The following is a 15,419-nucleotide window of genomic DNA, read 5'->3' on the forward strand; positions in this document are numbered from 1 at the left end:
CCAAGCTAATACATGATCCAACCTTGGCCAGATCAGTGCCTTGCCACATTTCTGTCTCTGAGCTCCTTGGCCAGTTCCTTTGACCTCATGATTCTCATTTGGTCTGACATGCACTGTGAGCTGTGAGGTCTTATATAGACAGGTGTGCGCCTTTCCAAATCAAGTCCTATCAGTTTAATTAAACACAGCTGGACTCCAATGAAGGAGTAGAACCATCTCAAGGAGGATCACAAGGAAATGGTCAGCATGTGATAAATATGAGGCTATGTGCACACGTTCAGTTTTTTTCGTGTTTTTTCACGCTAAAAACGCTATAAAAACTCATTAAAAACGCATACATTATGCATCCTATCATTTAGAATGTATTCTGCATGTTTTGTGCACATGGATGCGTTTTTTTCCGCGAAAAAACGCATTGTGGTAAAAATTGCGGTTCATTATTTTTGCGGATTTTCTGCAATTCTATGCATTTGGGAAAAAACGCACAAAAAACGCATCAAAAACGCGGTAAAAACGCATGCGGATTTCTGGCAGAAATGTCCGGTATTTGTCAGGAAAATTTCTAGCAGAAATTTCCTGACAAAAACCGGACATTTCTGCCAGAAATCCGCATGCGATTTTTTTTGTGTTTTGACGTGGTTTTTTTTGCACGTTTTTTCCAAATGCATAGAATAGCAGGAAAAACACGAAAAATCCGCAAAATAAATGAACATGCTGCTGCTTTTTTTTTTTTTTTACTGTGATGCATTTTTTTGGCGGAAAAAAAACGCATCATGTGCACAAAAATTGCAGAATGCATTCTAAATGATAGGATGCATATGTATGCGTTTTTATAGCGAAAAACGCAAAAAAAACTGAACGTGTGCACATACCCCGAGTGTCTGAGCAGAGGGTCTGAATACTTATGACCATGTGATATTTCAGTTTTACTTTATTAAATTTGCAAAATTTTCTACACTTTTTTTTTTTTTCCAGTCAAGATGGGTGCAGAGTGTACATTATTGTGAAAAAATGAACTTTTTTGAATTTACCAAATGGCTGCAATGAAACAGAGTGAAAAATGTAAATGAATACTTTCCGTACCCACTGTATACTGTAGAGTAAATCATGGTCTCCCATGAAGATCAGCCTGTGGCTGGGCCAAAGAAGGCAACCATGGGAAGCTTCTTCAGGCACTGGCTGCCAAGGTAACCCCACAGTATCACACGACAATGCTGCCGGGGAATCATGTGAGCCAATGTGCACGCAAGACGGCGGTCAATTTAAATACCACTGTCAGATTGACAGTGGCATCTAAATGGTTAACAGTAGCCATCAGAGCCTAGTTCTGTTTCCTCCTGTTGGAGACAGAAGGCGGCCATGTAACACACAGGGCATGCAAAGCAGATGGTGGGAGCTTAGCACCTGAGTCCTCTATACTTGCAGACCACAGCACTGACCTACTATTACACCCCTATGTGCTAAGGGTATGAGTATCTGTGGATAACAGCATATACGCTAAGGGGTTAATTAATGATCGCCTAGAAACAACAGTTTAGCCTAATGTAGGGTCTTTGGTTACTGGCAGTCTGAAGAGAACTTAGTGAAGTGTGAGGGTCTATGTCCACAACATCTATAGCTAATAAAGCCCCCAGAGAACACTCCAAAGAATGAACACATGCCCTTCTACGGAAAAACAACATCCAGCTTTCCCTCTGTTAATGGCTCTTGAAATGCCCAGTGACTAATGGCTGCAGTGTGTGACCGGCCGACATCCTTCCGTGACACACAGGGCACAGAGTTGCCCTTTGTAAGGTTGTGTGCACACATGGAGGTTTTTTTTTATTATGGAAACTAAGCTTTTGAGGAGGTTTTAGAAAGTTTCTGCTCAGTTTCTGTTCTAAAAACTTCTAAAAAAAACCAAAACAAACAAAACCCCCCCAAAACTCCAAACCGCCTCTTGGTGTGCTCATACAATATGCGGGATACGGAAGGAAGTTGACTAAAGCAGACAATTCCTTAAAAAAGGTTAAACTATAAATACAGATTCCAAGCTACACGTATTGCTACATGACATACAATGAAAAGAAAGTAATATAGAAGAAGTGACGGAAAGGGAATAGTGCGGCATTTGGGGAACGGAGGGCGGCGCTCGCTCACTGGCATTATGTGGACCGACCAGAAGACGCTAATGCATACAGTCATTTTTGCAGTGAAATCTTGTGTTACCAGGGACAACAAGCACATCCACATCACTATTGGCTGTTGTCCTAACAACCAAAGTGAAAGCCAGCCAATAGGAGCGCAAACGTTCACCTTTTCCCCTCTACAGCTTCGTGCCGGCGACACTTTCATATGTAAATGATCAGAACGGATGACGAGGAGCCGTATACGCTCCCTACTGTGGGCTCGCACTACAGTATTCTGCTTTAGGACTAATACCGTGGAGAGAGCTGGAGAAACATTATGGAAGCCAGATGGGCTAGTGCTGTGCACCCAATGAGCGGGGTCTGGCAGGAACTCATAGACTGAGTATTACACCATGTGTTGTGCCCGGACTGACTGATGACATGAAACCATGGATGGATGTGCCGGGAGCCTAACGTGCACTGTTTAACCCTTGCAGTTACTCCAACCTAATTATATATGCAATGACTGTCCCCTCCATGTCATTTCAGCCCTGTGGAGGGAGAACCAACACATGCCACATGCATAAAACTTTTCATGATGTTCAGAGCAAACTGCACATTTTAATTTTTAATCTGCCCCAAATGTATTTATTTTTTGGGAAACACCCCACTATCTAGTCTGAGAGTTCATATCAATTACTTGTATCCTGACATCCGAGGATAGGGAAAAATGATCAGAAACCGGAACGTGCAAAAGGGGCTAAATGTTCATGTCCTGATTCAGTCTGTGGATTCATTCTGGCCTAAACATTAATCAAAGGAAGGAATCCTCCTCATTACCATCTCATATATGCGCCACGTATGGGTGCCACTATAGTGCTGATTAAAACGCTTCAATTTTGTTTTTGCATTTTAAATTTCACACATTTCTCCCTCCCTCAGCTTTAAATGCAGTCATTGTACATGGCTTATAATCATCCAAAGTGTAGGGAAGGATTTGGTACAAAATTAGAAGGTGGGCAAGAAAGCGCTGCACCCGGTCATGCAAATCAATGAGTCAGACTGCACTAGGATGACATATGAGTGCAGTCCGATTTTACAGACTGACACAGATGGAGAAAAGCTTTTCTCAAACTTCTCATCTGAGAGAATCTGATCACACAGAGTTCAGGGTTCAGGGTAGGATTTGCATAATTCACCCAATCCTCTCGGATGGGAAAATACACGGTTGTCTGCACCTGCCCTTCTAGGCACCAAGTGACTGCAGACACAATACTCATGTTTCAAAAGGGAATCAGTCAGGATATAAAGAACCTGCCAGCCACAATTTAAAGGGAAATTAAAAGTGCTATACAGGCAATAGCTCCCTTAACTGAAAACACCTTTTATGCTATAAACTGTACTAAAAATATGTGCATGTTGAGTTTTTCCCACAAAATATGCAGCATTTTACTATCCCAGAAAAGTGAAAGATTTCTGAAATATCATGCACATGTTGCTTAATTTCTGTTGCACATTTAAAGCAGTTTCAAATCTGCAGCATGTCAATTAAAAACAAAACGCATCAAAAAAAGCATATTTTTTTAAGCAGCATTTTTCCTGCTAAGACATTTTTGATGCATAAATGTCTGCAAATCCTTAAACTGAACTTGACATGATTTGATAATGGTTGCAGAGCAGAATAATTTAGGTTTCTAGTTTCGCCTATTGTTGCAAAGTACTTGGCACCTAATGAGCCAACACCCACCTGGCCTTAAAAGTTGTCACTGGGGGCGTGCACTTCTTCCACCTGTATGACAATGACCAATTAAGCAGGAGAAAGAACACGCCCCCTCTCAGTGACTGAGATGCATGCACACTTATGTCTGCTCAACAGAAACAACTTGTAATAATCCTGCAGTGAGAGCATATAAGGCTAGGTTCACATCGCGTTGGTGGCATCCGTTTAACAGATCAGTTAAAAGGATGCGTTAACGCTGATGCCCAAATTCCCTTTTTTTTTTATACGATTGCGCTAATGCATGGGCCAACACATGGTAGCATTGCGTTGGCATACATTAGTAATAGAGGTCTATGCACAGCGAACGCGTCCGTTCACTGTGCGTTACACCTAATGTACCCAAAAGTGCGGTGGACCGCGTCCGAGGGTGCGTCACAAAGTAGCGCATCATCGCTGAGGCATGCCGATTTTGACATACGTTACTTATGGATGGCAATGGGTGCATTAACAGATCCGTTACACTGCATTAATGCCGGTTAGTAATGGATCTGTTAAAAGGATGGCACTAACGCGATGTGAACCTAGCCTTAGGCTGTCATTACTTCTCACACAGGAGCAGTCTGTTCTGGGCTATTTCTGTTTCAGATGTGATGTTCCCTGCTCTGATCTCACTGCAGAGTAAGTACAAATGGAGCACAGCAGACAAGCGTTATTCACTGACATATTTGGAAAGAGTGTGGGAGAGGGCCAGTACAAGAGAGGTGACCATGCTATGAGAGGAGAGCTGAAGAGTTTGTAATGAGACACAGCTAAACTTAGCTGTGCTGGCCCTCCCCCCACACAGACTCATGCAGGAGGTTAGGTCTCTACTAGAGATGAGTAAATTTTGTCCCCGAATCTGATTTTGACATATTTGTGCCACATTCAAACACTATTCATGAGGAATGTTTGTCTTATGGTCTGTAATTTCTAGCCTCATTGACTCTAATGACGTTTGGCTGTGTTCGACGAATATTGAGAAAAGAAAATTCGATTCCGATCGTATTTGGAACTGAATCTCAACAAACTCACTCATCTGTAGTCTCTACCATTACATCACACACACTGAGAAACCTGTTCTAACCCATGGTGAGGGCGTGTTCTTTTTCTACTGTGTAGCTGCTGGCTTATGATTGGTCAGAATCATTCAGAGGGAAGTAATACATGTCCTCAGTGAAAACTCATAACTTTTGTTAAGTCCAAGTGGGAATTAACTTATTAGGTGCCAAATACTTTGATTGCCAACATCTCTGCAATTAGCAAAACTTTATATTCTGCTCTGCCCACACTATATGCTTGTGTGTCCAGTTCAACATGAATTTGGTTGAAAGGTCCTCTAATACAATGCAAGTACAACATCCATCCGGAAATGATAGCTCAGCCGGCATAGAGATTTTCATTAAGTTTACAGACGTTTCAGGCTTTGTTCTGTCTTTATAAACAACATTATTGGAAATGTGTGACTAAATGCATAGAACGAAAAACAATCTGGGGATACAGAAAAGCTGCATGTTCACATAATGCATGTATTACTTTCCTATTATGTGATGTAAAATCAATTATGAAGCAATTACAAGGTTTGTCAGGTAGTACTGGCAAGTGGAAAACTGGGGCAAAAGGCTACATTCTATGGGAAGCAACATTTTAATCTTACTGGAAAAAAAAAAATCAGGTTTCAAGCTCATAAATATGGCATTGTTGGTATATCCAATGCAAGGTAATTTAGAAGATAGTCTATAATTTTATTGTGACAGTTTATTTTGGACCAGAAATCATGATGTTTTGCGCAGGTATCCCAGCAGTGTTTAATGAATGTGTATTATACCGATGACTACTTGGTGTGACTGATGATTTCACTATTTCGTGGCCACATAAGTCCACAAAACCCTTCCAATATGCTCTCTAGTCTTGCACATCAAAGTAATCTATTACAGGTTCTTCTCGCATGGTCTTCTGTGGGCCACTGCTTCCACCATTCCTGAAATAAGAATTTGTAAGCACAATGGTCAAGTCACATCCCACTGTAAGCAACACAGATCTATTTCTAAGACATCATATTGCTACAGTCATTCTGCACAAAAGTAGATGTGAAGTGTATTTTTTTTTCCTTCTGGTTTTTAAGAACTTTAAAATAATTAGGTGTAAATAACCAACACTGTCTCACCTTTCACCTGGATGTCTGTAGTGGGCAATGGGAGGAGGGGGTCTTGCCTGGATTTCTCTTTCAATTACAGACATAAGGGAAACACTTGGGCACATGGATTTGCCTCTGCAAAACATCGATGCATACATAGTCAAGAATGACCGGCTACACGTCAATATCTGGCTGTGAAAGAACAGACTTTCCTTAAAGGGAACCTGTCACCCTGAAAATCGCGGGTGAGGTAAGCCCACCGGCATCAGGGGGCTTATCTACAGCATTCTGTAATGCTGTAGATAAGCCCCCGATGTTACCTGAAAGAGGAGAAAAAGACGTTAGATTATACTCACCCAGGGGCGGTCTCGCTGCTGGTCCGGTCGGATGGGTGTCTCTGGTCCGGCGCCTCCCATCTTCATTCCAAGACATCCTCTTCTGATCTTCAGCCACTGCTCCGGCGCAGGCGTACTTTGTCTGCCCTGTTGAGGGCAGAACAAAGTACTGCAGTGCGCAGGCGCCGGAAAGGTCAGAGAGGCCCGGCGCCTGCGCACTGCAGTACTTTGTTGAGGGCAGAGCAAAGTACACCTGCGCCGGAGCCGTGGCTGAAGATCAGAAGAGGACGTCTTGGAATGAAGATGGGAGGCGCCGCAGCGGACCAGGGACACCCATCCGACCGGACCAGCAGTGGGACCGCCACTGGGTGAGTATAATCTAACGTCTTTTTCTCTTTCAGGTAACATCGGGGGCTTATCTACAGCATTACAGAATGCTGTAGATAAGCCCCTGGTGCCGGTGGGCTTACCTCACCCGCGATTTTCAGGGTGACAGGTTCTCTTTAAATGAGTTATCCTTTATTTTCTAACGAACCCAAACACACCTCCAAGGGCTGTGAAGTCAGAGAGTCCGAGTCGGTATAAAATTGAGAAGCACAGACTCCTAAAATATATAATAAATTGTACAGTAGTACAATGCAGTATGTGCTGTAAAGTTTTTCTTAAGAATTTGGAGAAGTTATGAAATGTCCTATAAATATCTGTTCTGTTCCTGATCTAAGGCTCTGGGCTTTTAGTTGATCTGAATCTGTGCTGCACTTTATGTACACACTGAGTAGTCAGAAGTCAGAGAAATTGAAGAGTCAGGAGATTTGGCTTACCAACTCCACAGCACAGTCCAAGATGACCACTGCCTTGCTAAAGAACTAAAGAAACTGAGGGTAGAGGTGCTGGACTGGCAAAGCATGTCTTCAGACCTAAACCCTATTGAGCATCAGTAGACAGGATTGCCTCCAGGTTTTTAACACATACTATGTCCAGATACGGCAGAGAAATATAGATATAGTAAAATTACCAAATGTTTCACTTCTTACATTATATGGGTGATATCTATTGTAAATTATACAATAGCTCACAAACTGGTGAATCATCTCAGCGCATGCCCTGGTGGGATTCAAAAGTTTTCATTTTAGACCAAACAGTATAGTCTTCCACACAGTATTATGGTCCCCACCTAATGCTCCATAGAGAACAATGGTCCCCGCCTAATGCTCCATAGAGAACAATGGTCCCCGCCTAATGCTCCATAGAGAACAATGGTTCCCGCCTAATCGCCGAATGCTCCATAGAGAACAATGGTTCCCGCCTAATGCTCCATAGAGAACAATGGTTCCCGCCTAATGCTCCATAGAGAACAATGGTTCCCGCCTAATGCTCCATAGAGAACAATGGCCCCCGCCTAATGCTCCATAGAGAATAATGGTCCCCGCCTAACGCTCCATAGAGAACAATGGTCCCCGCATAATGCTACATAGAGAACAATGGTCCCCGCATAATGCTCCATAGAGATAAAGGTTCTACATAATGCTCCAAAGAGAATAATGGTCCCCACATAATGCTCCATAGAGAATAATGGTCCCCACATAATGCTCCAAAGAGAATAATGGTCCCCACATAATGCTCCATAGAGAATAATGGTCCCCACATAATTCTCCATAGAGAATAATGGTCCCCACATAATGCTCCATAGAGAATAATGGTCCCCACATAATGCTCCATAGAGAATAATGGTGTCCACATAATGCTCCATAGAGAATAATGGGCCCCACATAATTCTCCATAGAGAATAATGGGCCCCACATAATTCTCCATAGAGAATAATGGGCCCCACATAATGCTCCATACAGTATAATTGGCCCCATATATTGCTCCATACAGAATGGGGCCCATATAATGCTCCGTACAGTATGGACCCCATATATTGCTCCATACAGTATGGGCCCCATATAATACTGCATAAAGAATGGGCCCCACATAATGCTTTATACATGAAAAAAACAAAAAAAAAAACAAACAAACATACCTCTCCACTCTGGCCGCAGGTCCGGACTGCTCAGTGTCGCAGTCTTCTGGTTCTCTGCATTGTGACTGCTCAGAGCAGAGGGCTCACAGTAGGGACATAATCACGCACTCTGCTCTGAGAGTTAGAAAACCCGGAAGACACCGAAGCTGCGGAGGAACAGGGAAAGACAAGTATTGCAAGTGCCGGGGCCCTGAGCAAACGGGGGAACAACTCGCAGGCACTGGAACCAGGCTACCTCGACTCATGTGCCCCATAATGTGCCAGTACACCCGATGGCGAGTGGGCCCTCCCCACTTGCTCAGGGCCCCGACACTTGCCCGGGTGCGCTGGGCCTGTCTGTGGAGCATCCTAAAATGGAAATTGGAGGAGCACAAGGTCTCTAACATCCACCAGCTCTGTGATGCTGTCATGGAGGAGTGGAATAGGATCCCGGTGACACCCTGTGAACCTCTAGTGAACTCCATGCCCAAGAGAGTTAAAGCAGTGCTTGAAAATAATGGTGGCCATACAAAATATTGACATTTTGGGCACAATTTGGCCACTAAGGGGTGTAGTCACTTTTCTTGCCAGTGGTTTAGAAATTAGTGGCCATGTGTTAAACTATTTAAAGGGCACACCAAACAAACTATACACGGACTACTTTACATCGTATCAAAGTGTCATATATCCAGTGTCATTCCATGAAAAGATATAATGAAAAGTGAATGAACAAAAGAAATTAAATCAAATCAATATTTGGTGTGACCACCCTTTGCCTTCAGAGTAGCATCAAACCATTAATTGTTTCAGGTACATTTGCAACAGTTTTTTTTTTAAGAAACTGAGCAAGTAGGTTGTTCCAAACATCTTGGAGAACTAACCTTACTAACTAGATCTTCTGTGAATGTAGGCTTGCATAAATCCTTCCATCTCTTCATGTAAACCCAGAAAGACTCCATGTTGAGATCAGGTCATGTTGGGTCAGATCATCACTCCAGGATTCCTTGTTCTTTTTTAGGCTTAGAATAGTTCTATCTGACATTTGCTCTGTGTTTGGAGTCAAGTCCTGCTGCAGAAAAATTTGGATACTTTGTAATATAAAACAGAAATTTGCAGCCTTTACCAAAGAGTTAAAGCGTAACAAACTTTGGAATAAAGGCATAAAAAAAAATAAAAAAATAAAAAAGAGGAGAGGGGTAGTGGAATCCGATACAGAAAAAGGCAGTTTTACACCTAGCACATGCTTCATTCTGTACCAGGAAGAAGCGCATACTAGGTGCGAAACGTGTGGATCAGGAAGAAGCATGTCTGTATGGAATTCTACTACTCCTCTCATCTCCACTCTGTCTTTTGGATTGTGGAATAAAGTTTGATACAATTTCACACTTTGGTGAGAGATGCAAATTTCATTCTTCTATTTACAAAGTATTTATGGACTATAAACACCTTTTTCAATAACCAAGTACCATTGCAGTGTATGAAAAAAGGAGATTTTTGTGTACTCACCATAAAATCTTTTTCTCCGAGCCACTCATTGGGGGACACAGGACCATGGGTGTTATGCTACTGCCACTAGGAGGACACCAAGTTAACACACAAAGAATAACTCCTCCCCTGCAGTATACACCCTCCTGCTGGCTCTCAGTGAACCAGTTCGGTAACAAAGCAGTAGGAGCTTAATATTTAACGAGAATGAACTATGTCAAAACCAAGACAACACAGAAAAAACCAAAGCCCATAGGCTAACAGGGTGGGTGCTGTGTCCCCCAATGATTGGCTCGGAGAAAAAGATTTTACGGTGAGTACACAAAAATCTCCTTTTCTCCTACGCCTCATTGGGGGACACAGGACCATGGGACGTCCTAAAGCAGTCCCTGGGTGAGAAACAATCCACTGCAAATGCCACCTGTACCCACGAGTTACAGATGCGGCACTGCCGCCTGCAAAATTCATCTGCCAACGGACGCATCTGCCGAGGCCTGAGAATGAATATGGTAATGTTTTGTAAAGGTATGCATGCTGGACCAAGTCGCAGCTCTGCAGACTTGTGCTGCCGATGCCTGGTGCCGAATGGCCCAAGACGCACCTACCGACCGAGTGGAGTGAGCCTTAATCCCTGCTGGGACGGGGTGACCTCTGACTCGGTACGACTCCTGGATAGCAGAACGAATCCATCTTGCTATCATAGCCTTGGAAGCGGCCAGACCCTTTCTTGGCCCTTCTGGGAGCACAAACAGAGCATCTGACCTGGGGAAAGATGCCGTCCTCGAGACGTATCTCCGAAGAGCTCTCACCAAATCCAGTGTGTGAAGGGCCTTCTCGGTGCGGTTGACAGGTGCCCGGAAAAGAGAAGGCAAGACAATTTCCTCGTTAAGATGGAAGGAGGAGACAACCTTCGGTAGAAAAGCCGGGGAAGTTCTCAGAACCACCTTATCTTGATGAAAAATGAGGAAGGGAACCTGACAGGACAGAGCTGCCAGTTCAGAAACTCGTCAGATGGACGTGACCGCAACCAGGAAGGTGACCTTCCAGGACAGAAGAGACAGGGGAACGTCCTGCAGGGGTTCAAGAGGAGCCTCCTGCAAGACACCAAGGACCAAATTAAAGGTCCCATGGTTCTAACGGCATCTTATAAGGCGGGACCACATGGGAAACCCCCTGAATGAACGTCTTCACCTGTAATCTGTTGGCAATCTTTCGTTGGAACAGGACTGACAGGCCCGAAATCTGCCCTTTGAGGGAACTAAGGACAAGCCCTAACTCCAAACCCGACTGAAGGAATTCGAGGATGGAAGGGATGGAGAAAACGAGGAGAGCGTCCTCAATCTTTGCACCATGAAAAAAAGCTCTTCCAAATGCGATGATAAATACGCATAGATGTAGGCTTCCTAGCACCGATCATGGAAGAGATGACCATTTGAGAGAAACCTTCCTGAGTTAGTACCCAGGACTCAACGGCCATGCCGCCAAACACAGGGCCTCGGAGTTCTGGTGGTAAATGGGGCCCTGGGACAACAGGTCCACGCAATTCGGTAGATGCCAGGGGACATCGGCGACTAGTTGAACTAGTTTGGCGTACCAGGCTCTGCGCGGCCAATCTGGCGCAATCAGGATTACTGGTACCCCCTCTGCTCTGATCTTTTTGATGACTCTCGGTAGCAAGGGAAGCGGAGGAAAAATGTACGGAAGCCAGAATTGGTGCCACGGAAGTACTAGTGCATCTGCCCCGATGGCTGTTGGATCGTGGGAACGAGCTATGAAGTCGGGGACCTTGGAATTTAGCCGTGAGGTCATCAGATCCACGTCCGGGACTCCACAGCGACAGCAGATCTGGTGGAAGATCTCCGGATGGAGAGACCACTCCCCGGAGTCGAGACCTTGACAGCTTAGGAAGTCTGCTTCCCAATTTTCCACTCCGGGGATGTGAACTGCTGAGATCAATGATCGGTTTTCCTCGGCCCAGCGGAGAATGTGGCCTACCTCGTTCATGGCTGCTTTGCTACGTGTTCCCCCCCTGCCGGTTGATGTATGCCACTGCTGTGGCATTGTCTGACTGAATCCTGATGGGACAGCCCGACAGGAAGGGGTGAAATTGAAGAAGGGCCAATCTGATTACCCGAATTTCCAGGATGTTGATGGGCAGGTGGGCTTCCTGATGAGACCAGCGGCCCTGGGCAGTGTGATGGAGAAACACTGCCCCCCAGCCCAGAAGACTGGCATTTGTTGTCACCACTAGCCAACGAACTGGGAGAAAGGATTTTCCTCGATTCAGGGAGGATTCCAGGGTCCACCACCTGATAGACTGTGTGACTCGCTGGGGAAGGAAGAAGCGACGATCGAGGGAGAGCGGGTACCTGTCCAACACGGCCAGGAGAGCATGTTGTAATGGCCGGAGGTGTAACTGAGCGAATGGGACCGCCTCCATAGCTGCTACCATCCTGCCGAGGACTCTCATGCAGAAGCGTAGAGAGTGAGATTGGGGTTGGGAGAGCTTCTGAGCTTCCCGCTGTAGGACTGGGATCTTTTCCGGGGGAAGAAGGACCAACCCCTGGGACGAGTCCAGTATCATTCCTAAAAAGGGGATTCGCTGAGCAGGTACTGGGGAAGATTTTTGGAAGTTTATCTTCCAACCCAGGCGAGAGAAGGTATCGACTGTGATGGGCACGGCCTCCTTGCAAGTGTGGAAAGAGGGGCCTTTCATAAGGATAGCATCTAGATACGGTAGCACCACCACACTTCGGGTATGAAGGATGGCCACGGCAGCCGCCATGACCTTGGTGAATACCCTGGGGGCGGAGGCGAGGCCGAAGGGCAGAGCAGCAAACTGGAAGTGATCTTCCTGAACTGCGATGCGAAGGAACCTTTGGTGAGAAGGGAAGATTGGAATGTGGAGGTACGCGTCCTGGATGTCTATTGACGCCAGGAACTCGCCTTTTTCCATGGAGGAGATGACAGAGCGAAGCGATTCCATCCGGAACCGTCGCACCCCGACAAACCTGTTCAGCAGTTTTAGATTCAGTATGGGCCGTACTGTACCGTCCTTCTTTGGAACAATGAACAGGTTTGAATAAAAACCTTGAAACTTTTCGTTTTGAGCAGGGGTGGGCAATTAATTTTGCCATGGGGCCGCATGAGAAAGTGGGATGGTTTTAGAGGGCCGAACTAATATAATTTCCGTATTTTTCGGACTATAAGACGCACCCCAAATTTGGTGTGAAAATTGCAGAAAAAAAGATTTTTTATAAGATGGGGGTCCGTCTTATTGTCTGAATTTACACTATCTTACGGTAAGATTCTTACCTGAGGGCTGGCGGTGGCAGAGCACGGTCACAGGAGGCATGGTGTCGGCAGAGGTGGAGTGATGTGGTGTGGCGTGCACCTGAGCAGGGTCCCTTCCTGCTTAGGCGGGCGACGCCACGGCCTGGTGTCCATGGGGGGTTGCAGCAGTGGTGTGGCGGCGGCAGAGGTGCGGTATGGCATGTGCAGGGTCCCTTCCACCGGTGAGGTCATGCAGCGGCCCGGAATGTAATGTGAGCAGCAGAGCCGGGTTGAATATCGGTGGCCGCGGCCATCTTCCCGAGGCCGTGCGTGCGCAGATGGAGTGCTCTGCTTCACGGGGCTTCAGGAAAATGGCCACGGGAGGCCGCACGTGCGCAGATGGAGATCGCGGCGGCCATTTTCCTGAAGCCGAGATCTAAATCTGCAAACTCGGCTTCAGGAAAATGGCCACCGCGATCTCCATCTGCGCACAGGCGGCCTCCCGTGGCCATTTTCCTGATGCCCCGTGAAGCAGAGCACTCCATCTGCGCATGCGCGGCCTCGGGAAGATGGCCGCCGCCACCACCGATAAACAGGTAATCAACCTGGCTTTCACTCCAGCCACCAGCGGTCCTCCTCAGAAGCGGCTGGTGGCTGGCCAAGCGGTGCCGGCTGTCAGAAGTGACAGCTAGCTGGCGGGCCGCTTAAAATCATCAGGCGGGCCAGATGCGGCCCGCGAGCCGCATCTTGCCCAGGTGTGGTTTTGAGGGACTGGGATGATAACTTGGTCTTCCTTTAGGGCACTTATGGCCTGGAAGAACTTTGCTGTCTTTGCCCTGGGAGGGGAAGACAGGAAGAAGCAATTTGGAGGAAGAGAGGAGAATTCTATCTTGTATTCGGAAGACACTAGATCGCGGACCCATTCGTCGTGAAAGACCGAGAGCCACGCGTCACCGAAGGAAAGCAGGCGGCCGCCTACTTTGAGGGAGTCCTCCTGATACCGCCGGGAGTCATTGTCTGGGGGACCTGCCCTGTCAGAACCCTCTGGCTCCTGACTGCCTAGGCCTGCCTCTCAAAGAAGGGGAGGGTTTGTAAGAGGTCTGGGAACTCTATCCCTTCGTTGTGCCTGGCCCGGAAGATGTGGAAGTAGAGGACCAATTTGAGTTGAAACGGAAGAATCGGGACCGAGCCTGTTGCTGTTGGTTCCGAAAGGGTCTCTGTTGTGGAAGAAATTTACTCTTTCCTCCAGTGGCGTCAGAGATTAGTTGGTCGAGCTTTTCGCCAAAAAGGCGGTCGCCCCGGTAACGGGAGAGAAGTCAATGACTTCTTGGAGGCCGAATCCGCACGCCAGTCCCTGAGCCATAGGGATCTTCGGATGGTGATGGAGTTTGCTGCTGCTTGTGAAGCACAGTTAGCAGCGTCAAGGGATGCGGTAAGTACAAAATCTCCGGCTCTGGCTATCTGAGTAGCGAGGTCTGCTATCTCGGGGAGATCGGTATCCAGTACCGCTGCAGACAGGACCTCTGCCCAGTGGGTCATGGCCTTCGCCACCCACGTAGCCGCGAAGGATGGAGAGAGTGCGGCTGCTGAGGCTTCAAAAGCTGAACGCGCCATATTATCGATCTGACGATCGGTTGGGTTCTTAATAGACGCCCCTTCTGAGGATGATAAATTGGACTTAGTAGCCAGGTGAGATAGATATCGGAGGATCTATCGGGGGAGATTGAGCCCAATTCTTTCTTAGGTCCTGGGCAAAGGGATATTTTTTCCATGGACTTCTGCCCTGTGAATCGTTTATCGGGACGGATCCTGTGGGATTCAACGATATCCTTAAATTCGGGATGAGTGGCGAACACTCTGTGGGACCGCTTGGCTCTTTTAAAGGAGACGGCATGATCCGCTTTAGATGAAGGAGGTTCCTCCTCAAGTTTTAAAGCGCTATTTACTGACTCAATGAGAGAGTTAAGAGTCTCCTGATCGTGATGGAATTCCTGATCTAGGAAGGTGTTGGAATCATCCTCTGAAACAGGATCTCTGCTAGTCCTGATGGAAGGGGAGCGAGAAGTGGAGCTCTCAGATCCCAAAACCCGGTGGCAGTCTGAGGATATGTCATAAGCCCGTTTTCTGCGAGAGCTGGTACGACCCCTAGAGTACGAGGGGTTCTGAGGATCAGGAGCGTCGAGTGTCAGAGTGCCCTGATTGGAAGAGGGGTCTCAGAACGATTCCATCGCCTTTGTCAGGGATGCTATAGACCGGGTAAGAGAGGCTGCCCACTCAGGTGGACCAGGCTCACTAGGTTCGGTATCAGTAATAGGAGGTTCCT

The 15,419-nt window shown here is 46.5% G+C and overlaps 1 protein-coding gene across 1 annotated transcript in view; it reads right to left on the reverse strand.

Moving 5' to 3' along the window:
- Window positions 1-5,281: 5,281 nt before the first annotated feature.
- The window catches only part of NFX1 (nuclear transcription factor, X-box binding 1), a 133,948-nt gene continuing 123,810 nt past the window's right edge, over window positions 5,282-15,419 (reverse strand). Inside the window, exons 23-24 of the mRNA XM_069730566.1 lie at window positions 6,032-6,136; window positions 5,282-5,845 (exon numbers count right to left, since the gene is read on the reverse strand). Coding sequence (XP_069586667.1) covers window positions 5,770-5,845; window positions 6,032-6,136 — 181 coding nt within the window. The 3' untranslated portion in view covers window positions 5,282-5,769. The remainder of the gene's footprint in view (window positions 5,846-6,031; window positions 6,137-15,419) is intronic.

This window comes from Ranitomeya imitator, chromosome 6 (assembly GCF_032444005.1).
Source record: "Ranitomeya imitator isolate aRanImi1 chromosome 6, aRanImi1.pri, whole genome shotgun sequence".
NCBI classification, from domain to species: Eukaryota; Metazoa; Chordata; class Amphibia; order Anura; family Dendrobatidae; genus Ranitomeya; species Ranitomeya imitator.